The 23,255-nt window shown below is 40.2% G+C and overlaps 1 protein-coding gene across 1 annotated transcript in view; it reads right to left on the bottom strand.

The window, feature by feature from the left end:
• The window catches only part of KMT2A (lysine methyltransferase 2A), a 75,323-nt gene that overhangs the window by 19,325 nt on the left and 32,743 nt on the right, over positions 1–23,255 (bottom strand). Inside the window, exons 5-27 of the mRNA XM_067039024.1 lie at positions 22,445–22,622; positions 21,142–21,376; positions 19,191–19,255; positions 18,157–18,534; positions 17,541–17,614; positions 16,433–16,564; positions 15,744–15,857; positions 11,899–12,045; positions 11,379–11,474; positions 11,047–11,167; positions 9,984–10,097; positions 8,918–9,102; positions 7,507–7,680; positions 6,671–6,781; positions 6,294–6,367; positions 5,139–5,332; positions 4,706–4,812; positions 3,719–3,856; positions 2,534–2,692; positions 2,143–2,260; positions 1,942–2,020; positions 498–658; positions 110–295 (exon numbers count right to left, since the gene is read on the bottom strand). Coding sequence (XP_066895125.1) covers positions 110–295; positions 498–658; positions 1,942–2,020; positions 2,143–2,260; positions 2,534–2,692; positions 3,719–3,856; positions 4,706–4,812; positions 5,139–5,332; positions 6,294–6,367; positions 6,671–6,781; positions 7,507–7,680; positions 8,918–9,102; positions 9,984–10,097; positions 11,047–11,167; positions 11,379–11,474; positions 11,899–12,045; positions 15,744–15,857; positions 16,433–16,564; positions 17,541–17,614; positions 18,157–18,534; positions 19,191–19,255; positions 21,142–21,376; positions 22,445–22,622 — 3,340 coding nt within the window. The remainder of the gene's footprint in view (positions 1–109; positions 296–497; positions 659–1,941; positions 2,021–2,142; positions 2,261–2,533; positions 2,693–3,718; positions 3,857–4,705; positions 4,813–5,138; positions 5,333–6,293; positions 6,368–6,670; positions 6,782–7,506; positions 7,681–8,917; positions 9,103–9,983; positions 10,098–11,046; positions 11,168–11,378; positions 11,475–11,898; positions 12,046–15,743; positions 15,858–16,432; positions 16,565–17,540; positions 17,615–18,156; positions 18,535–19,190; positions 19,256–21,141; positions 21,377–22,444; positions 22,623–23,255) is intronic.

Below are 23,255 nucleotides of genomic sequence, written 5' to 3'. Positions count from 1 at the left end.
TCAACATGTTCCATTGGCAGAAGTCACCACGATAAAGGTGCCTGACAACATTACACACTAATCTTTGAGCTGACCTCCTTGGGTCGGGTAGGTCAGTGAAGTCCTTTACCTGCAGAAGGCAGTGGCCGACAGCCAGGGGATCTCTGTGTTGGAGAATAGCTGGGTGTTCGAATCCTAGGGACCTTTGAGATGACATGATAGAAACAGGAACCAGAGGTTTGCGAATGAGGAGGTCGATCTGGTGATGGAGGACTTACAATTTCAGCTGTGTTTTGACTTTCTTTAGGTGAAATTTCTGTGGCAGGAAATAAAAACTCTTACTATAAAAATTTAATTAAGATATCAAACAAATGAACCAAGAAAAAGCCAGCTGTCAGGTAAGTACCAAAACAGAAGCAAATGTGACCTCCCAAAGCAATGCCTTTTTCCCACCTGTCAATCACAATATTCCCCCAAATCGAATTCAAGTCCCATCTTGATTAAGATTAAAGACTAACCTGCAAAAGATGTTGGACTGTGGGCAATGGTCCTGTTTTCATCATGTTCAACAGTGCTGTTGATATCTGGCTCTACGACCGGAGGACGGCATTCCACTATCTTGCACGTGTACACGCAGCGTTTGCGAGCATCCGTGGTGCTCCAGTACACCCGAGAACACCTGCACGCAGATGGTAACGATCACCGTGAGTGCGAGGACAGAGGCAGAGACTGACATTTGTCAAAACCTCTTCTCAGCCTAGGTTCCCTGGCTTCCTTGATTTACAAAGTTTAGCTTTATTTCATGGATTCTTATTAGAGGGTCTCCTGGTTAGGGTCTTCCAAGTTTTTTGAAGTCCTTGGTTTTTCCTGGCCTCTCAGAAAACAGCATCAAATCCTTTTTTATTGTGTTGTAAGCAGGGGACAAAATTAGTAAAACAGCCTAAAATGCAAAGAAAAAAAAAATACTAACTATTGATACTACAAGAAATAGTTACTGGCCTTCAGGAAGGGATAACTGCCCCACCATGTGTATAAAGTGAGGAAAGAACAAACCTGGCGTGTTTCCCTTGGGAGAAAAGCCCCATGAGACAAGAGAGATGGAACTGCTTCAAATGTGCTGGATGCTGATGGAGCCTAGCTCTTTACACTAAGAGCTGCCAGCTAAATGTGGAGTAGAGACTGTGTTTTCACAATTGAAATGCAGAATAAATCAGAGTATATATAACAAAAGGGAGACTCCAAAGGGGAAGAGAGAGAAAGCGAATTTTAAATTTATATCATCAGTTTGCTAGAAGTTTAAACAATTTGCTTCATATGGGAAACATTATAAATTCTTACTGGACTATTTGATTGTTATTATAGGGGTTATTTTTAGAAGGACCTATAAAATGTAAAACGTAAAAAGAGGACAGAGGCATGAGGTGTTTGATCCCTGACAACAAACTGGACTTCTGAACTGAGGTGAATGGAATTTAGTGGAATCTTAAGAGACTGGCCTGGTGTTATCTACCTAGGTTTTATTTGGAAATGATTCTGAAATTATGTCAACAATACTTTCCTTCTACAATTGGATCTAGCTGACATAAAATGATACTTTAGGGCTTCCCTGGTGGCGCAGTGGTTGAGAATCCGCCTGCCGATGCAGGGGACATGGGTTCGTGCCCCGGTCTGGGAAGATCCCACATACCACGGAGCGGCTGGGCCCGTGAGCCATGGCCGCTGAGCCTGCGCGTCCGGAGCCTGCGCTCCACAAAGAGAGAGGCCACAAAAGTGAGAGGCCCGCGTACCAAAAAAAAAAAAAAAAAGATACTTTAGTCCCAATCTACGAGAAGTAGCAAAAAAAAAAAAAAAGGAATTAGTTAAAAGTCGCTAACAAGTATAGCTCTACATTTAACGACCTACTCACTGCTTCAGGGTGCTCAAGGGGTGGGGCTGCTGTCTTCTCTCTACAGAGCTACTTACTGATATCCAATAGGAAAGAGCTTATCCTCACAGTCAGAGAGATCGTTCAGAATCCCTAAGCAGTCAATTGTCATGGAGCCTGAGTAAGAAAAGAAGAACTGATTAGTGGCAATCATGAAAAGGCCCGCTTTATAACTGAAGACTAGAAAGAACCTCAGTGACACAGCCAGCCTTCCCCAACAACCAAGGCCCATGTCATACCAATCATCATGTGGATATTTTCTGGTTCTAAGCCATTGAGAAACTTCCTTCTCAAGCTGATTCCTTCAAAGTCCACAAACACTCTTCTAAAAACTTCAAATCCATTCTCAGGAACCACCTTAAATGAAAAGCCAGGGTAGCTGTTAGGCTATCCCTTTTACACACCATACTCATGATACTGACTCGGAGGGAAAGTGCAGAGCATATCTCAAAATCACCCTTCTGTTTCACTAGCAGTGCCTCTGTTATTGCTCCTAAGAGGAGGTGATTCTAGGAAAATACCTAGAATCACCTACTAGGAATACCTAGGAGGATGGTGAAATAGTTTACCATCTTGCTATTTTCAGCCTCTTTTCCTAGAGAATTCAAAAAGCAGCTAAAGCTGTCTCACCTCGCCTTTGATCAAATCCCGATGTCGCTGGCAATATACTTTTTTATCATCCAAAAACACACAGTTCTTGGCTCGGGAACACATAAAATGATAGTTGCTGGTGCAGGATGTGAGGCAGCAACCCACAGTGGCTCCTGGCTTTTGGCAGAATTCACATCTCTAACAACCCAGAAAGAACAGAGTCCAAGTCAGACTTTCAGAAGTTTTAGCCATTTTCCATCTCCCCTAGAGAGTCACCCCTTTCTGGGTTTCCCACAATTCATTTTGCTATTGGTAATCTGCTGAATTACAGAGAAGTGATATGAGCCATAAAGCCTCCTCTACAAATCCTTTCTTTCCTATGGCCCATGCGGCCTATGATTATTAAATTTAAATATTACAACTTGATTTAGAACTTGAATCAAAACAGTTTTTTCTAGGATGCACAATTGATTTAGAGAAGATGAAACTTTGAAGATCGATGTTAAAAACATCATCTTGGTAGAAAGCTGTTATATCCAAAAGAACTCAGTTCTGGAAAGATTATACTAGTCTGAGACATAATGGTTCTTAATTACTAGGCTTAACTGATGAATTTATGTGATTCAAAGATTTCCTTCAACTAGGCTATATGTTACTACCTCATTCTGTCACAGTCACAGTCTGGGCTCCTCTCCAGGGAAGACTTTTTATTTGTGCTCTCTGCACATTTTACTTATGTTTCTTATGCATGTGCTCTTTTCTGTTTCTTCCTGATAATCCTTCATTTTCTCCCCCCGTCCAAATATAGCTTTAAAAATTTTACTCCTTCATAGCCTTTTCTGATCACTCTAAGCTGCTACTAATCACTTTCTACATCCCCCCTTCGTGTATGTATTTTGTGGGTTTATCCTATGGAGCCTCAGAGTGCTGATTCAACTGTAACCTCAGAGGTCATTTTGTCTAAATCACTTAATAAATTAATACCTTTCTTGGGCATATGAATTGTCTCCCCAACTGGATTAAGACTTTGTTTTCTATTTCTTTTGTACCCATCCTCCAAGGGTCAGAAGAGCAATCTGCCTACAGTGTACACCAATATCTGCTGCTGGCTAACAATTCTGAAGGAGCTATGAGAAACATCAGCAAGGCAGCATTTATCCCCAGAAAGAACATCTGGAAACTGAGAGGGAATCTCTTCCATAACATTCACCCACAGGTTCTTACCAGCTGCTTGCCCCTGATCACAGCCATATGCACATTCTTTAGTGATCCATCATCATCTTCAAACACTTCTGCTGACCACAAAGCGCAATTTACATGTGTCCATTCGTTTTGGCCAATGTAGAGCAAACGGCCAGCATCCTATGAAACAAGAGATTTCCTTTTTTTTCTTTGAAGAATATAATGTCAAATAGGGTTTGCTTTGGTATTAGCTTTACCTCATTTAGGATAACTTCAGTAAATCAAGTCTAATTCTTTAACTTAGGGGTGCACACAAAAAAATCACAATTCAAGGTTTCTTTGTTTTCACTTCTCACCTTTTTCGATTACCTTTTCCACAGACTGGAAATATTTTATAATCATAAATGATTAAAGAACAAGCAATATGTGTTAGGTTTACAGAAGTGTCCACTGACTTCTTTAAAACCATATTTCAAAACCAGTTCTCTCAGCTTGCCTTAAAAACCTTTAAAAAAAAAAACTGTAAGCTTACTATGTGCCAGGACCCAAATAAGGCTTTACATACATTACTTCCTTTAATCCTCATAACCATTCTGAGGTAAGATGATTATTATCCTCATTTTAAAAATGAAACTGAAGGTCAGAGAGGTTAAACTCTTTGCCAAGGTCAACAAGTAGGTGGCAAAGCACAGAAATGAATCCAGGCAACCTGCCAGACCTGGGGACCTTAACCACACTGCTAATAACTACATTAAAACACAAGCTATTTAATGTGCAACTTTTGTTTTATTCACTTTCATAAAATCTTTTTTTGAGGAACTGCCAATAGAAATTACAAGATATCAGCACGTTAATTTAAGGCAACTCATCTTTTAAATCAATTAAATCAGTTATAGAAAAAAACCCCAAATGCCACAAACTAAGTGACAAATATTCACTGAATAAACGGCACTGGTCACCAAGTTTAGACACAAAGAGGTCGTTATTGGCTAGTCTACTAAGCAGGACCCAGTGCACCAAGGTACTTACATTAGCACTGTCGTCACCGTACGTCAAACATAATGCACACTGTCTATTATCTTCTATGCCTGGTGGTGGGTTCAGTTCTGGACTGTCTTCTCGACTCCTATCAGTACCTTGGAACCCAGAAGACATACAGTTAAAATTGGCAATACTATGTCTGATATCCAGGAAAAAAGAAAACAATTCAGCTTAAATAGCCTAGAGCCTATGAAATCAACACTTTCAAAAAGTGTTCAAAGTTATGCTATCTTACTATCCGTTACATTACTTGTATCAATTCCCTGTTAACATTCCAAGTGAAGCAAAAATAATGATTTTACTACATTTAAGGATCACCGGGAAATTTTTCCAATATGGAAGTACATTAAATTTAGAGTCACAAAGTCAATCATTTGCACCCAGAGAGAAATGGATAACAAGTCTTCATTTGGTGTCTTACTCAAAATTGGTGGTGTAGGAGGATGCAGAGGAGTTGGTGAGTCTGGCTCTCCAGGCCCTTTAGGTTTGGGAGCTGGAATGATTTTCTTCATTAAAGGAGGCTGCTCAGTGTGGCTGTTTTCCTCTCGCTCCTGCCACTGAGCATAATTATGGTCAAGTGAAGGTGGAAGCACTGCGTTTGGTAACATCCCACTGCTGGAAATAATCAATTCAACAAGTATTTATTGAACTCCTACAAGATACCCAAAACTATACAAAACAGTCAAATTCTTGATATCATCAGGTCTCAGGCCTGGGCACAAGCCTTTCACAGACGGTAAGAACAAGTCATAGAATTCGAAAACTGCCTACACAGGACTTTATTATTTTTAAAAATATAATCCCGATGTATTGTGACTTTTGGTTAAACATCTAGAAACAAATGATAACCTTATCAATGTGTCAAAAGGATTTACTGGAATAAAAATTTAAGGTTAATTATGGAGAATCAAGAACTGTTGAGAGCACCATTTGAACTAAATAAAATAGAACCAAGTTATAACTGGGCTATATATATAGTACATGTATTGTACATATGCCACAAGTTCCCTAAAACAACAAATATATAAATAAAGAAAAAAAGGGCAGCAGATTGCAATAAACACTGTGTTCTCTCTAAACCAGCAATAAAAAGGCATTTCAGGGCTTCCCTGGTGGCACAGTGGTTTAGAATCCACCTGCCAATGCAGGAAACACGGGTTCGATCCCTGGCCCAGGAAGATCCCACATACTGTGGAGCAACTAAGCCCATGCACTGCAACTACTGAGCCTGCGCTCTAGAGCCCGAGTGCCACAACTACTGAAGCCCGCATGCCTAGAGTCCACGCGCCTAGAGCCCATGTTCTGCAACAAGAGAAGCCATGACAATGAGAAGCTCGCGCACCGCAATGAAGAATAGCCCCTACTCGCTGCAACTAGAGAAAGCCCACGCACAGCAATGAAGACCCAATACAGCCAAAAAAACAAACAAATAAATTAATTTTTTTTTAAAAGGCATTTCAACTGATTAATCTTTAATATTAAAACCTAGTCTAAAAAAACCCCTCAATCTAAAAATATAAGAACGCTCAGATTTCTAGCTGACGAAGCAAAAAAAAGGCATACTGAATTTACTCACTTGCTTGATACTTTATTTGGCTCCCAAAACCTGGACTTTTTGACACTGAACCATGGAAAAACACGTTCCATTTGCTAAGAGAAAAACAAACAAACAAAATGTAAGCATGTGACCATTCATTTGGAAAGCACATAAAAACCAACAACTTCACACCAGCTTCTCTGTCAATATGAGGATAATTTCAGGCCACCAAGGGAAAGATCCATCCACTCTGGAACCTCACTAATCTCCTCCGAAAGAATCAGAGGAACGAATTAAACCAAAAATGATTTATACACATGACAAAGCAAAACATAGATGAGAACAAGTCTGTTCTGTTCATGGGGTAACAACCCACGGATTAAGCATCAAAGACATGAACTATTAATATCATTCACCCGAATAAAGAAGGACTTGACCATGCTGTTGGCTTTTTTAATCTCTGGCTGCCCTCCATCTGAGTTAATGGCTGCTTGAATGATCTTCACGATATCATCACTGAACTCCAACTGTATACAAAAACAAAGCATTAATTATTCATAGAACAGTGTGCTCTCAAAACCACTTCCTCTTCCCTCCTAAATCATCCAGCACAGAGATCCAATAGAAAACGGACACCCCATTTTTTAATACGGTGTAATTTCTCTTTAGTGGAGGCCTTTGGGATTCAGTTCATAATTAACTTGTGGCAGTCAAGACATGCCAGGCTAATAAGGTAAGAATGCAGATAAATTAGCTGTATCCTGGTAAGTTACCACACAGGGCCACGATTTTTTACTTAGACTAAAACGAATAAACAACTGAATAGCAAACACGGACCATGAGAGAACAGATGATCATTTCCTACACTTTCTTAAAATCATAAAATTAAAAGGCATCTATCTAGAAATGAATATCCATTATAAAAAGACATATTCAGATGTGATCTCAAAAGGGGCAAACCAATTAATTGCATGCACATTAGTAATTTTCCATAAACAGTTTTAATATAAAAATAATTTTTAAAGAACTCAGATGAAAGCCAAATAAAAAGACACTACCTTCCCTATCATAACCCATCTTCCAAAACACAGAACTACAATAACTCACATATTTTTAGGTATTTAAAACCACATGACATTTTTAAATACAATACAAATCATCTTTTAATGCTAACACCCAGTCTCATCCCCCAAAAGACCCAAGGAAGCTAAACTGGAGCTGGAAATTTGGGTAGTTTGCTGTACAGACATACCACAGATGTGTAGTTCCCTTGGTCCATTTTCCTCTTGACTCCTTCCAGATCTAAAGGCTGTTGATCTTCCTGTTTGCTGACCTCAGTAAGCACTGGTGGATCAGGCCCTTCTGGGGAACTGCGGGAAGGTATACTCTCCTCTGTCTCAGGATTTAAGTCTGGAGGTTTGGCAGCCTGTCGTGAGGAAAGATATGTTTCTTTTATCTAACACTGAAAATGAGGCACCTATGCAGATTCTACTAAAAATGAATAAACAAAAATAAAAAAAAAAAAAAAAAAATGAATAAAGATGGTACTGAATGATACATATTATAAAACCTAAAGAACTTGAAAATAATCAGAGATTTCTCAAATAATAGAAAAGGAAAGTTAAAACGAGCTGGCTATCTAATAGCTTGGCTAGGCTCACTGAGGAGCTTTGCTTGATAACTCCCAACCTAGTATGAAGAAATAGAAACTGTCCAATTCCTTTTGAGTAACACACAGATACAGCTAATTTTCCTATTCAAAAAACAGACTCTATTAGGGCTTCCCTGGTGGTGCAGTGGTTGAGAGTCCGCCTGCCGATGCAGGGGACACGGGTTCGTGCCCTGGTCCGCGAAGATCCCACATGCGGCAAAGCGGCTGGGCCCGTGAGCCATGGCCGCTGAGCCTGCACGTCCGGAACCTGTGCTCCGCAACGGGAGAGGCCACAGCGGTGAGAGGCCCGCGTACCGCAAAAAAAAAAAAAAAAAAAAAAAAAAAAAAAAAAGACTCTATTAAAAGGTAAAGCAGCAGCCTACCATGTGGTTCTTCCAATATTATACCTGTGTTCCCAATGACTACTTTATGTATATAGTTCATGACGTAAATGGACAAGAAGCAGTGATTTTCAAATCATGTCCTGAGGAGCCCTGGAACTTTCCTGGAGCCAAAGGGTCTCCACTACCACCCTCGTAGATCAATCCACCATCCCGCTCCCTCTTACCTAGAGCACCACCACTGCCTCCTAACCAAGGCTCCTGCCTGTAGGCTCAGTCCTCTCCAATCCTTCCTCTCACTCTAGTCAGAATCATTTTTTTGTTTTTTTATTTTTTTCTAAAAAGCAACTCTGATCAGGTTACTCTTTTGGGTGAAGTCCTTCATTGGGCTCCCCATGGCCTTCAGAATACAAAGTCCAAATTTCATATTACAACAGCGAGACCTTTGAAAGAGATATGGCCCCTTCCTTCTTCTTACCCCAGAGAAGGGTTTTACTCTTGGTGCTAAAAATATTCTTAATAGCCTAAGGCCAAAACAAGGAACTCTACAAAACTAAATGAAGAATGAGGCAAAAGAAAATAAACTGAAAAGCACACACACACAAAAATGCACACATTCCACGACTAGGTAAAAACCACCACTTGGAATACAAAATGAGACTCGGGCCTACCTGTCGGTAGCGTAGCAAGTGGCTGGTGGTCCGAGAGTTCAACAACGCTGTGAGTACTTGTTTCAGAGAGATCTGGAGCTCTTTTTCAAGCGCCAGTCGCCACTCCGCAGGGTGCCGCTCTGTACAGTTCACACAAGTGTAAGCCACACTTTCCGGAAGATTAGACAGAATCTCATACATCTCATCTAGGAAAACAAAAACCTACAATGATGAGGTGCTCTGAAGAGTGGGAGACAGGGAAAAGAGAAAGCTATTCCACTGAACTTAATATCAAGCTGCATGTTAGAACAGTATTAAGACTCTCACACCCCTGAGGAACTCATATGTGTTGATCTCTGAAGGGACATTATTAACACTAACTCAGGATTTAGTCACTGGAGAATCAATAGGTTATGGTATCCACAAAGGACAGCAAATAAATATCTTAAAGAACGGGCTTCCCTGGTGGCACAGTGGTTGAGAGTCCGCCTGCCAATGCAGGGGATACGGGCTTGTGCCCCGGTCCGGGAAGATCCCACATGCTGCGGGGCAGCTGGGCCCGTGAGCCATGGCCGCTGAGCCTGCGCGTCTGGAGCCTGTGCTCCGCTCCGCAACGGGAGAGGCCACAACAGTGAGAGGCCCGCGTACCGCAAAAAAAAAAAAAAAAAAAAAAGTCTTAAAGAATGTGTTCAAGGGCTTCCCTGGTGGCACAGTGGTTGAGAATCTGCCTGCCAATGCAAGAGGCCGCGATAGTGAGAGCCTGCGATAGTGAGAGGCCCGCGCACCGCGATGAAGAGTAGCCCCCTCTTGCCGCAACTAGAGGAAGCCCTCGCACAGAAACGAAGACCCAACACAGCCAAAAATAAATTAATAATTAAAAAAAAAAAGAAAAAAAAAGAATGTGTTCAAGATAAATTAGCACAAATTTAACATAATGTTCTTATTTTAGAGACTAAAAAAATAAATTTAAAAAGACTTCAAGTAACAACACTACCATAATTTTATGCTTATAGTACTTTGGGGGCTGTAAATGCAGCTGTACCAAGAAAGAAGGAAACTGTAATAAAAAGACTCCAACCTTCTGTACCTGAAAGATTCTCACATTTGGAATGGACCCATCGATCACATTTCCCACACTGCATCATCTTACTCTCGTAGTCATCATCATCATAACACTTATCACAGAGAGGGCAGAAGTTTCCTGAAAGCAAAGCAAAGTTTTCAGCAGAGCTTTGGTTCACATACCAATGCCTCTAAGATCCTTGACTCACATATGCCAATGTGATGTAAAATGCCAGCCACCATATTCTGCTTCTGCAACTACTTTCAAATGCCAGCATGCATCTACCATGGAATGTTTACACATCTGTAAAGTGTCAAGATTATTCTGAGCTCTCAGAATATGCCACTAGTTCTCTTCTTTAGACCCATTTTTAAAGGTCATGAGGTAGATTTATAGGTAACGTAATAGAAAAAGAGTGGAAGAGAAAACTTTCTCTCTTAAACATTCCAAAGAAATGTTTAAATTTTTAAAAAAGAGGAGAGGGTAATGGGAGTAAAAAAACACAGTTAATTTACACTTTTCCCTTATTCCTAGTGCTTTTACATTACAGCTTAGAGCAGTGCTTCCTAAAATTCGGAAAAATATACACTCTTCATCCAGTTGTTTTATCCATGTATCACCTCTTATTGTTTTTTACTTAATAGACTTAATATTGATTTGCTTATTTTAAATAACTTCAATAGTGAACTTTATATCGTTATCCTAAGTCAGTTTAATGCATCGGCTATAATTTTTTTTCTAGCACAACTATTAAAATAAAATCTTTGACTCAGTACCACCTAAAATCATTTCTGAAACAATCAAATGGATATATACCTCACTTTGGGAAATACTGGTTTAGAGCATTTCTTTGTGGTGAGTTACTACATAAAGTCCCCTTGATTCATCCCCCCAAAGATAACAAAACCTTTATAGCTGCTCTAAGTCTCTGTGTAAGGAAAAAAGCAAGACCAGAAACTTAGGAAATTTGTCTAAATGGCATCCTTGACAAGAATAAGACCTTTTCATTCCACTGCAGTGTCCAGTTCACCTCCCAAACACTAAGTACAACCTCTAAAAGTTGACAAAACTGGCTTTTCTGAAGTACCTTTAGCAAAGAGTTTGGCACAATCATGGCAGAGTGAGAAATCGTGAGACCACTGTGCATCCCACCCTTTGCCGGGAGTTGTGGATCCACAGCTCTTGCAGCGAACGCACTTGGTACAGATCTGGAAGAGATGAAAGAAATTCAATAGGAACTTCTTACTTTTAATATCTCTTCTTATTTAAGAAGGTCTCAAATGCAATCCATTTCTAGAGTTGACTTCTCTACTGGGACGGCTTTTCTTCCTCAAGCACGATAGTCCTCTTACAATCTGTGCACGCCTAACAGTCCCATGACAATTCTCTCTGAAACTGCCCATTGTGTGAGAAACTCACCCAAACTTTCTTTTTCTTTGTGGGTTTGGTGGGGTAATTTGGTCCCAGGCACTCAGGGTGATAGCTGTTTCGGCACTTATTACACTCCAGCAGCTGCTGTAAGAAAATAAGAAGGCAAAAAGGTGGGCATCACCTCACCTTCACTGGACACCTGTCACTTAGTACCCCATTTCATACTTATCTTTAAGTAAATACAGCACATCACTGTGACAGCTTAATTTCCTCATAAAGTATTTACTCTCAAGGCATAGGGATTTATGTCCTGCCAAAGGCACTCAGTGATAAACATTCTGATAAAGGAGATTTGATTTATTTTGAGGATTTTATCCAATGCCACGTTTTCTGCTATATTCCCAAAATTAAATTAAAACACAACAATAGGCACTTGATTACACCCAGTTAAACAGTAAAAACAGGCTAAGCCAACAGAGGAAAAATGTGCATATGAAATCCTAGACTAAAAGGCAGAAATGGAGATACAGAGTAATACTGTAAGTGGCCCCATTACTCAGCGACGTACCTTGGTGGCCTGGTGCTGCCTTCCACAAACATGACAGAACTTGCAGCGCCGACAACACCAGTTTTCCAGCTGGTCCTCCAGAGGGCGCTCGTGCTCCTCCAAACAAAACTTGTGGAAGGGCTCACAACAGACTTGGCAATACACAAACTAGAGTAAGACGGGAACACAGAGGCGGTCAAATAGCACGTAGAAATATCAACCAAATCCTACCTGCTTACTTTGAGCTTTAGAAGTAGTGGTATACATACTGTATTCAACATGTTCACTAAGCAATGATTATGTTAAAAAAGCAGATACTGGGGAGTTTCAGGGGACTAAAGCAATAATAATAGTAGAATTATAAAATAACTAAATAGATACAATCTAAGATTTAACAGAATGTCCTAAGTGCCATAAAAGAGGTATCAACAAAGAGCTAAAGCAATGTAAAAGAGTGGGGTATGGGGAAATAGGGATGGTTTTAAAGGTTCTCTATAATCTACTAAATGACTGTAAGCTCTGGTTTGTCCTTCCCATCTCTAATTTTAGAAATAAGTTATCTTCATACCGATACAGAGACTTTCAGAAATTCAAATGAGTGTGACTCATAATTTTATTTTGCCATAAAAGAATCTGTGGGACAACTGGTCAAAACTAAATAAAGTCTACTTAAATAACTGTTAATATACCAACGTTAATTTCCTGATTTTGATAATTATATTATGGTTATATACGAGGATGTCCTTGGTTTTAGGAAATACGCAGTATAAAATTTATTATTTATTTATTTATTTTTTGCGGTACGTGGGCCTCTCACTGTTGTGGCCTCTCCCGTTGCGGAGCGCAGGCTCCGGACGCGCAGGCTCAGCGGCCATGGCTCACAGGCCCAGCCGCTCCGCGGCATGTGGGATCTTCCCGGACCGGGGCACGAACCCGTGTCCCCTGCATCGGCAGGCGGATTCTCAACCACTGCGCTACCAGGGAAGCCCACAGTATAAAATTTAGAGGTAAAAGGGCATATGTCTGCAACTTGCTCTCAAATTTTAAGAAAAAAAATGTCTACATCTACGTATAAAATGTGTGTACATATTTTATTTCTTATTTTGTACAATACATATACAAAGAGAAAAGGATAAAGCAAATTAAAAATATTAATGTTAAAGCAAGTTTACTCCAATAAAAAAAAATATTAATGCTTGGGGAATCCAGGTAAAGGGTGTATGGGAATTCTCTGTACCACTCTTGTAGCTTTTCTGTAAATCTGAAATCATGTCAACATAAAAAGTTTTAAAAAAATTTAATGTGGGGAAAATTCACCAAGCACTGGTTATGCTTTAGGAGTGCAACGTAGGCAGTGGGCTATTCATTTTGTAATTTCAGTTTTTAGGAATCCTGTGGGATTGCTGTGCACAGCTACACAATTTAAATTAGAGCAATTATACTCTGGAAAAAAAAAAACGTTTTAACAGAGAAGTTGAAGTACTGGTGTTATGAAAATAAGTTATTCCTGTGGATAACATGTGTATGGATGTAATGAGAGTTAAGATTATGTAGGAAAAGAGATACAGTAGACCCCTGGCACTTAAATAGACTGAAAAGTCTCAGTTTCAACGCCATCTAAAGTAACTCCAGCACTTAGAACAATATATTGTTCGTAACAGGCACTAAGAAAATATTTCCTTAATGAATACCATGCAATAATTTTGCTAATGTGTAATTTATTTTTTCATGCCTTTATTTTATTAAATGTCTGAATCACTAAATTTTTTTAAAAATATTGCTGAACGTTTACAATGACAATTTTGCATTTCTCCATATACTTTTTATCATATAATGATGTCATATATTTTCTAAATTTCTTAAATCTATATTTAAGATACAAGCATATAATAAGAACCCCAAGGAAAACAAAACTTATACCTCAAAATTATTGTTCATCCCATTACTACTTAAGCTAATTCTTGCCCATTAAAACTCCTTTTTTCTTCGCATATTTAAAAATCCACATACTGGTATCATTTTCATTTAAAAAGTCACTCTTTATATCAAGGTTCCAGGAACAGGCCCTCTCCCCACCACTGGGACCCTTCCCCAGCCTGGAGAGTTCATCACTACGTAAGGAAAGCTCCTCCTGCCCCTCCAAAGCCCCCACCATGCCTGTCAGGGGCATGCACTTTTATATTGGATTATTCAAGGACTTCTGTTGAAAAAAAAAAAAAGAAAAAAAAAAAAAGTCACTCTTTAATATATAACTTTCAGCATATGGTTATTTGTGAATATAATTTTGCAAAAAAAATACTTTACGTCTGATAGTTTACTTTTGAAATTATTTAGAAAGCTTAAAGGTGTAGAAGTAGCATATCAGATTATAAAATCTGCATACATAAAGGATTTGCATTGAACTAAATCACAGAGGCAGTTTTGGTGAATTCTTATTCAATATTGTCTGCACTTGCTAATGCGTAATTTAAAATAGCAAGTGGGCAGGACTGAATGTCTTAGCTAGTAAGTCTCAGTGATTGCTCAACATCTGGATTACAACTTGGCTTTGGGTTTTCTTTATGACCTTAGAATATATGTGTGACAAATAATAACCTAAGGAGGTATTCAGGAATTGAGAACTGTATGAATGACAAATTACTGCTTCCTAGTTAAAACTGTGCTACCTTTTTTCCCCCTTATGGTAAAGGTGGCACATACTCACACTGCAAAAAAACTCAGATAAAAAAACAAAAGTCAACCACAATCCAACTACACTCTTAAGATTTTGGTGTAAATCCTTCAGAATTCTTTCTACATATATATTTCAAAAACATTTTTCCAAACCAAAATGGGATCATCCTTTCTACATACTATTTTGTGACCTGCCCTTTTAACTCAGTGATGTGTCATGGACATCTTTCCATGTCAATATGAATCTAAATTATCATCTTTAGGACTTCATATGTGCCATTATATGCACGTCCTATAGTTATTTTAACCGAGGTACCAGCCCCTTATTGATGACTTTTTGAGTTGTCTCCAATTTTTTATTATCATAAATACTGAAATAATCCCTTCTGTTTATTATATATATACAAATATGTATACATATAGAAGGGTTTATTATACATTATATATGTATTATATACATACATGTATACAAACATACATACACATATAATTTACCTAATTATATTCTCAAGATAAATGCCTGGTGTGCAATTGCTGGGTTAGAGGGTATACCCATTTTATAGATAAATACATATTTCCAAACAATCTTCTCAGAAAGACTGTAACTAATTTAGATTTCCAGAAACAGAAAGTCTCCATTTCCACTTGATCCTTTTTATCATGCTTTAATTTACAGTGCTTGGTAATCGGAAGGCTTAACGCTCCCCTCCCACTATGTTTTTACTTCTCGTTTTGTGAATTATATACTCCTGCCCTTAGACTATTTTTTTGTACTGGGTGTTTTCCTTTTTCTTATTAATTGCTAAGAGCTCTTTATAGACAAGGAAATTTTGCTATTCAACATAAAACAACTATCAACAGCATCTCTTTTTCTAGAAAAACATTTATTATTTCTTCCATGTTTGGACATCTAGCAAAAAATCAGAACTCTAATAATGAGTGAATTTAAGAGATGAAACTATTAAACTTTTCACACTCAATAACTGCTACCCTAAAAAAAAAACCTGCTACTCTAATAAAAAGCAGACTCCTTCCTGAAATTTCTAAAAAACTTCAAAGCATTTCATTTGCAGGTTTCAACAGGATATAGTGCCTGCTATATACCAACAAAACAGAATATAATGATTTCTTTCATCACAGCAAAATAATCTATCATTATACTGTCTGGGGTACCAAGAAGCAGGATATCTTACCTCTACATGCCCACTACTGGCACAGAGAAAGCAAACCACCCTGGGTGTTATAGGAACAGAGGTCAAGATTCCTAAGCCTCCCATCTCCCACACATTTTCTGCTTCACAATCCTCCTGCGGAGAGGGAAAAAGATCATTTATGAGAGTTCTACGACACATCTCTGCACTGAAAAAGCGCTGCATTGAAAATAAGGACGAAAAGCCTAAAATTAGAGTGACACCAAAATGTCGAGAATATTTCATCTCAATGAGTTCAAAATAACTGCTGCTTTGAAAATTTTAAATCTCAGACACAAACTCTTAAAAGGCTCACCTGTTAACTACAATGCAAAGATTTACTGGGATTGAATTTCCCTTAGAGTTTTGCTGATTCAAGCGATCATCACGGTTTGATAATACCTATGTGAAAGAAGTACTTCCTCAGATACCGTTCTCATCTAAAAGCACTTTACAGCTCAGGATGGGCAGGACTGGCTCCGTGCCTCTGTACTTCAGTCAGTTCACAGACTGACCTGGTAACACTGACTGCAGTTCTCACACACCTGAACCCATCTATTAATGGCAGTTCTTCATCCCTCCGCCCCACCCCCTGAATGAATTTCCTCTCTTTCAACGCCTTTGGTAACATCATTTTCTCGATTTAAAGTCCACAACACTCAATATACTCCGTGGTCACGGAACACTTTTACCTTAAAGTCCACTCTGATCCTGTGGACTCCATCTGCTGGGACTTTCTGCTTTGAACTATTGCCATTGGAGAGAGTGCTGAGGATGTTCAAAGTGCCTGCATTCTCCTGCTTACTGACTGGAGGTGGTTTTTCCTATGGGGATAGAAAATGGATAAAGAACAAATCCACACCCTGCCTGCCTTCACTCTTGCAACAGATAATAATGCAAATGACAAATCTTAATAGATCTGGAAAACATGTTTCCAATATAAGTATCCTACAGAAATAGACAAGTAATCTTCAGGAGATTTTTTTTTTCCATTGAAGCATTTTATTGGCACGTATGTATTTATACCCCTAGAAAACACATCCCAGGCTTTTCCCTCCTGCGTGTCTTCATCTTGCTTCCTCGTGGTCCACGATGCCAGCTGAGGTTGTCAGTACAATGAAACCACACTGACCAGATGGGAGCAGGTTATTCTGCCATTTTTCTAGATCTTGGAGTTGCACACATCAAATCTGGGGCTGATTACTCCACACTGTGTAACCTGCCTATGAGATTCAAAACAATTTTCCCAGCTCTGTGATCATCAATGATTTCAGATTTGCCTCTGTAACCATGCCTCATCATCATCAGTTAGAAACTGGACAGTAACTCTGAAACATGACTTAATAGGAACCTGGCATCTGCCTCTCTTTTCAGCATTGCTGATGCTCTCGAGAGCATCAGCCTGGACGTGCATGCACACCACTATGGGGGCACAGAAAGAACTGGAAAAGTCTTAAAGACCTCTCTCTCCACATAATAAAAATAGTGAGTGATTATTATAGACAAATACTGCTAACGGATGTTATGGGGGAAAAAAAATTATACTCATCAGCCTGCAGCATAAGCATAAGCATGTGGGGCTACAAAGAAGGGGAAAACAACAATGGGAAAAAAAGAGAAAAAAAGGAAGTGAGCTAAAGCCTAAACCTGAAGTTTGCTAATTTTAAGAAATTCCACTACCATCTACACAGAAGCAGAAATGCAGTTTCACTCACGCACGTAAACGTCAAGGATAAGGCTACTTCCCTACAGAATAGAACACATCTTTGACAAATGGCAGGGAAACAAATCTTTCCTCACCTTTTCTTTAGGCTTTTGTTTTACAGGAATACTGGGGCGAGGAGCCACTTTTTTCTGCTTGCTTTGCTCTGGACCTAAAGAATTCAAAATAAACTGCAGTCAGATGCTACTAAACTTACAGTTAATGCTAAATAGCAACGATGACTCTAGCACTGATTGGCCTGCAAAGAGAGGGACATTAGAAAAAACCAAAAACTATTTAAACTCTAGGCTTTAAATAGGAAATTAAGACAGTATCTCCATCTTAACTGGTTTTTGCTTCTATTTCTTTATTATTACATAACAGTTAAAAGAGAGCTAATTGGGACTTCCCTGGTGGTTCACTGGTTAATACTCCACGCTCCCAATGCAGAGGGCCCGGGTTTGATCCGTAGTCAGGGAACTAGATCCCGCGTGCATGCCACAACTAAGAGTCCGCATGCCACAACTAAAAGATCCCTGTGCCACAACTAAGACCTGGCGCAGCCAAAAAAAAATTAAATATTTAAAAGAGAGTTAATTTTCCTGTACCAAAGACTTAAAAATGTACATTTCAGGTTTCCAAGTGCTGTTTAAGATGTCAGTGTCCTGTGCTGGTACTTCTGGTTCAGCAGTTGTTCCTGCTGTCCTCACTCACCTGACTCTGGAGGTGGAGGCTGCTTTTTCTTGGGCTCACTAGGAGTGGTCTTGGGGACTTCTTTTCTCGGTGGTGCTGTGCTGGGTGGCTGTAGGGGGATGGCTGGTGCCGGCTGGGAGACCTGCTTGCTGGACTTCCTGGAAGAGGGCGTGGCCACTTGTTTGGCCTCAGGTCCTGGGGTGGAGGCGTTCCCTTCCTCACTCTTGTCCTCTGGGGGCTTGCGCGGAGGTGGCTCACTGTTGCTTTTCTTGGGGGCGGGATCCTCTCTTGCTGATGGGGTAGACTTCTGACTAGAGTCCGCCAAGCTCTTCACAACACTGCTCTCTTTGCTTTCTTTCTTTTCACTGGTCTTAGACTTTTTCTCTTTCTTCTTCACAGCTGGGGGGGGGGGGAGGAAGATTATTTTTCTGTGAGAAAATTTTATTTAAAATATAAGTATAGGAATGTAACAATCTTAGTCTCAGTTTCCTACAGCTAAAGTTGACACTGGAAACTCAAGAAAGTTAATGCCAAGTTGGCAAGTGAAACAGGTACACTTTTATTACTCTAGGAAATGAAATATAATGTAATTTTTTGTATGAATTTAAAAAAAAATTTTCTTATGGAAATATTCAAACATACTCCAAGGTGAAGGGAAGAGTAAAATGAATACTCATGTACCTATCACCCAGCTTCAACAACCAACAGCTCCCTGGGAAACAGCAGTACTTGAAAAAAGGCTAGTATTCTCTTTACACTAGATGTACACAACTATATGACATTAAAGCAGGAAGGGGCTTCCCTTGTGGCGCGGTGGTTGAGAGTCCGCCTGCCGATGCAGGGGATATGGGTTCGTGCCCAGGTCTGGGAGGATCCCACGTGCCGCGGGGCGGCTGGGCCCGTGAGCCATGGCCGCTGGGCCTGCGCGTCCGGAGCCTGTGCTCCGCAACGGAAGAGGCCACAACAGTGAGAGGCCCGCGTACCACCAAAAAAAAAAAAAAAAAAAAAAAAAAAAAGCAGGAAGCATTTGGGGGAAGATCTTTTGACAACACTACCTTTTGCTTGCTTCTGAAGGTAGGCTTTGGAAGGCATCCATTGTAGATTCTGACATTTTCTCATCCTAGAATAATAAGGAATACCATAAAGTAAACTTCATTTAGGAGAGAAGCAATTGAAGCAAGTATTAATTCGTCTGCAAGAATCCGTGAACCTTGGGCTTCCCTGGTGGCGCAGTGGTTAAGAACCCACGTGCCAATGCAGTGGACACACGTTTGAGCCCTCGTCCGGGAATATCCCACGTGCTGCGGAGCAACTAAGCCTGTGCGCCACAACTACTAAGCCCGCGCTCTAGAGCCCACGAGCCACAACTACTGAAGCCAGCGTGCCTAGAGCCCGTGCTCCTCAACAAGAGAAGCCACCGCAATGAGAAGCCCGCGCACCACGACAGAGTAGCCCCCGCTCGCCGCAACTAGAGAAAGCCCGCGCGCAGCAAAAAAGACCCAACACAGCCAAAAATAAATAAAAAATAAATAAATTAATTAATTAATTAAAAAAAAATAATCCGTGAACCTTTATTCAGGTTTGTTTTGAGAGTTGAAAAAAGGACTGTTCATTATTTAAATTCAAGCCTTTAAATCCTTTGATCAGCAATTTCACCTACTTTGAGGATCTAAAAGGAGCAAATATCAAATTATTTTTGAAATGGGACTCAAATGTCTTGCAACCCAGTACTGACTAGCGCTACACACAAAACGACCAGTCATTATTTCTTGCAGTCAAATCAGTTCTGCTCCCTTATGAGATTATTATTCATATAGTAATCTGAATACAAAATGGACTAAAATTACCCGAGTCCTCTGTCTGCCACTACAATGCTACAGGTCAATCTCGGGGCTTTGATAGATATTTCAGTCCTCAGTTTATTGAAACTCAAAACTTAATTTGAAGTTTAATATTGAACTGAATCCACTGCAACCCCTAAATTTAGTGCAATTTTATCTTGCTATCATGTACCTTTTTTTGTTGTTCTGTGAATTGTCTCACTTCTTTCCACTAATGGGACTGAGACAAGATTCTTGCTTAAGGCCAGACTAAACCAAAGCACAGAACTTCTCAGTGTCTCCTAGAAACTGTCTCCCCTTAAGTAAACAATGCAGCATTTCTCCCAATTATGTTTTATATAAATCACTTTCCTGTTATTCATTCATTCAGCAAATATCTATGGATAATATCTATTCCTGGTGCCAGGCACTTGATGAGATACTCAACCACCAAAATTTATTTATGCAATTCTCTTGGTCCACTTTAAACAAATTATCCCACAGAGTAGAAAGTGCACCCACAAACTGACTAGAAAAAGGGAAAAAAGGTAGAGTAATCAAAACTTCCAAGGAATTCCCTGGCAGTCCAGTGGTTAGGACTCGGCGCTTTCACTGCCGTGGCCCGGGTTCGATCCCTGGTTGGGGAACTAAGATTCCACAAGCAGCGTGCGGGGCGAGGGAAGACTTCCATAGGCATGAAAATATTCTGAGAGTTAGAGAGTGGATAGACTTATATCACCAATATTTCCTGAATGCCATAAAGATAAAGGTAATTTCAGTTGACCTGATAAATAGTAGGCCTAAATTCGTTGGTGATTAAGTAGAAACCCTCCAGAGTTGCACTGATATGGAAGCTCTAGACACATGTGGCTATGTGAATTTAAAATTACATGTAAATTTTAAATGTCGTTTCTCAGTCACACCAACCATGTTTCAGGTGCTAAATAGCCATATGGCTAAGGGCTACCACACTGACCTAAGCAGATACAGAACGTTCACAACAACTGCGCCCGAGGATTTCTGATTTATGCACAGCCCGAACCCAGCACAGCACAAAACCCAAGCGTGCAACTCATCTTGCAACTTGAGGTGACTTGGTACAACCACACTGGGCGTTCGGGCACATTTTCTCTGTGACAAGCGGGACAGTGGCTAAGACCAGCCCCCCAGAGAGACGCGCACTCACTTGCAGCACTGCTTCTTTATGTTGCGGCCACCAAACTTGGGCTTGTCCAAGCAGTTAGTGCACACACCACAGTCCTCAGGCACCTGGCAGCCGGGACACTGTCCACACCGCCTTGACCGCCGTCCCTTCTTTACTGGAGGTTCCTGCGGCGCCTTGTTTCTGGTGACGGGTTTAATTGGTTTGATGGGTGGAGCAAGAGGTTCGGCATCTTCTGAGCCAGCAATCGATGACTTGTCTGTTAAAGAAACGTGGCATTAGCTCTGACAGAGTATCTGGTTCCTTCCTGGGAGCAGAGGGGAGATTCTCAAAATCTACTGATGTTACTATATACATTCAAACCTTGTTTTAATTGGGACTCCAAATATCAAATTCATTACAATAAAAATATTTATATGCAGAACACATTTAATTACTTAAATGTTTAAAAATGCCTATAAAAAAAAATGCCTATAACTTGCAGCTTGATGAAAGCAGAAATCCAAACAATGAAAACAAAATACAGTGTAACCTAAAGTCAAGAGTATGAATTGAGGGAGTTCCCTGGTGACCTAGTTGTTAGGATTTGGTACTTTCACTGCAGGGGCCCGGGTTCGATCCCTGGTTGGGGAACATCCTGAAAGCCACGCAGCATGGCCAAAATACAAACATAATTATTTAATTTTTTTAAAAAAGAGAAAATATGATTTAAAAAAAGAAAGTAAAGAAAGCATTAAAAAAAAAATAGAATACGAATTGACTGCTTCTGAAGACTCTCTAAACCTCTAAATTTCATCTGAGCAGTCACCCATGAGAACGTGCCTCACAGACCTGAAACCACGGGGCCCCAGCTGCTGTGCTCTGAAATCCAGGGGTACGGAGGCCACACTTACCACAGAGGTTGCTCTCAGGCAGTGACAAGCGTGGCAGGGATACTAGGGTAGGGTGTTCCGGGGAGACACGAGACTCCTCTGACAGTCAATGTTTGCTCAAGGGCTCCCTGACAGCCTTGCCGAGCTTTCTCACACTGCATGGCATCCAGGAAGATTCTGCCCAGCCTTCCTTCCCACTCTCCTTCACTAGGGTCAGACTTACAGAGCAGTCTGACAGCTCTCCCAGCCTTTCCTGACTCCCTCCCCATTTTCTCTCTCAGGCATTTCCTCTAATAACACCCTTACACATTTAATCCCCCTGCCCTCTGCCATCTGGTTTTTGGAGGACCCAGCCTAACACATAATGCTATGAAGAGCCTACTGGGCTCTCCCAGGATGATCAGCAAACAAACCCAGTGTCTGCTTAGACCTCAAGGTTGACATCCCCAACCTACCATCATTTCCCATGGAAGACAAAATCTTTTCTCGTTCTTCCCAAGGTAAGGCACTCAGGGTGGGCATGTCATCAGGAAACACAGCTCGTTTTCGGCCAAGGGCAACAGCAGCTCTTCTGCAGACGTGTTTAATCCGGGGTCCTCGCACAGAGGTCTCCGATGAGTCACTTTCTTGACCCTGAGTATGAGGCAAGCCAAAAACAAACAATAACAACCATATGTGTTGAAAATATAATTGAATGAAGCCAAGGTATAGTTGATTAACTTATAATCTATATTCAACACATACAACTCTAGTTATTCCCAGCTGATATGCCACATCAATATATAGAAATCACCTACTTCTAAAATTGGCAGAAAAGGATTCTAATCAAAAAACAGAAATCAACTAAGCTTCTATTCCCAATTATACTACTTCTTTAAAATTTCCCTCAAAAAAAATCAAGCTGCCGGTCTGCATTACCAAGAAGCTCATTCTCGCATAAATAGGGCTTATCTAACCACAGACTATTTCTTATATTTCCCTGATCAACAGAGAAGTAGGGGGAAATAACCTATAAATGGAAGTATAAAAGGCCACAGCTCCAAACAGAAATGTCTCACATTTTAAAGAGCCACGGCTCCTATCACTAGGAGGTTAACCAAAAACATCCAAAATGGTGTCAGAAATAAGTCTCATCGTATTCCTGCTAGACCTCTCAACTGGCAGAATTACTAAATGTAAATGTGGCCCTACGTTGAATAACATTAAAACCTAAGTTTGTGGTCATGTTAACCTAACTTGATATGTTGGTATAAACACGCATCTACT

This window comes from Kogia breviceps, chromosome 7 (genome assembly GCF_026419965.1).
Source record: "Kogia breviceps isolate mKogBre1 chromosome 7, mKogBre1 haplotype 1, whole genome shotgun sequence".
NCBI lineage: Eukaryota > Metazoa > Chordata > Mammalia > Artiodactyla > Physeteridae > Kogia > Kogia breviceps.
Note: the sequence above shows the minus strand (reverse complement) of the source record. Positions and strands in the feature narration are given on the sequence as shown.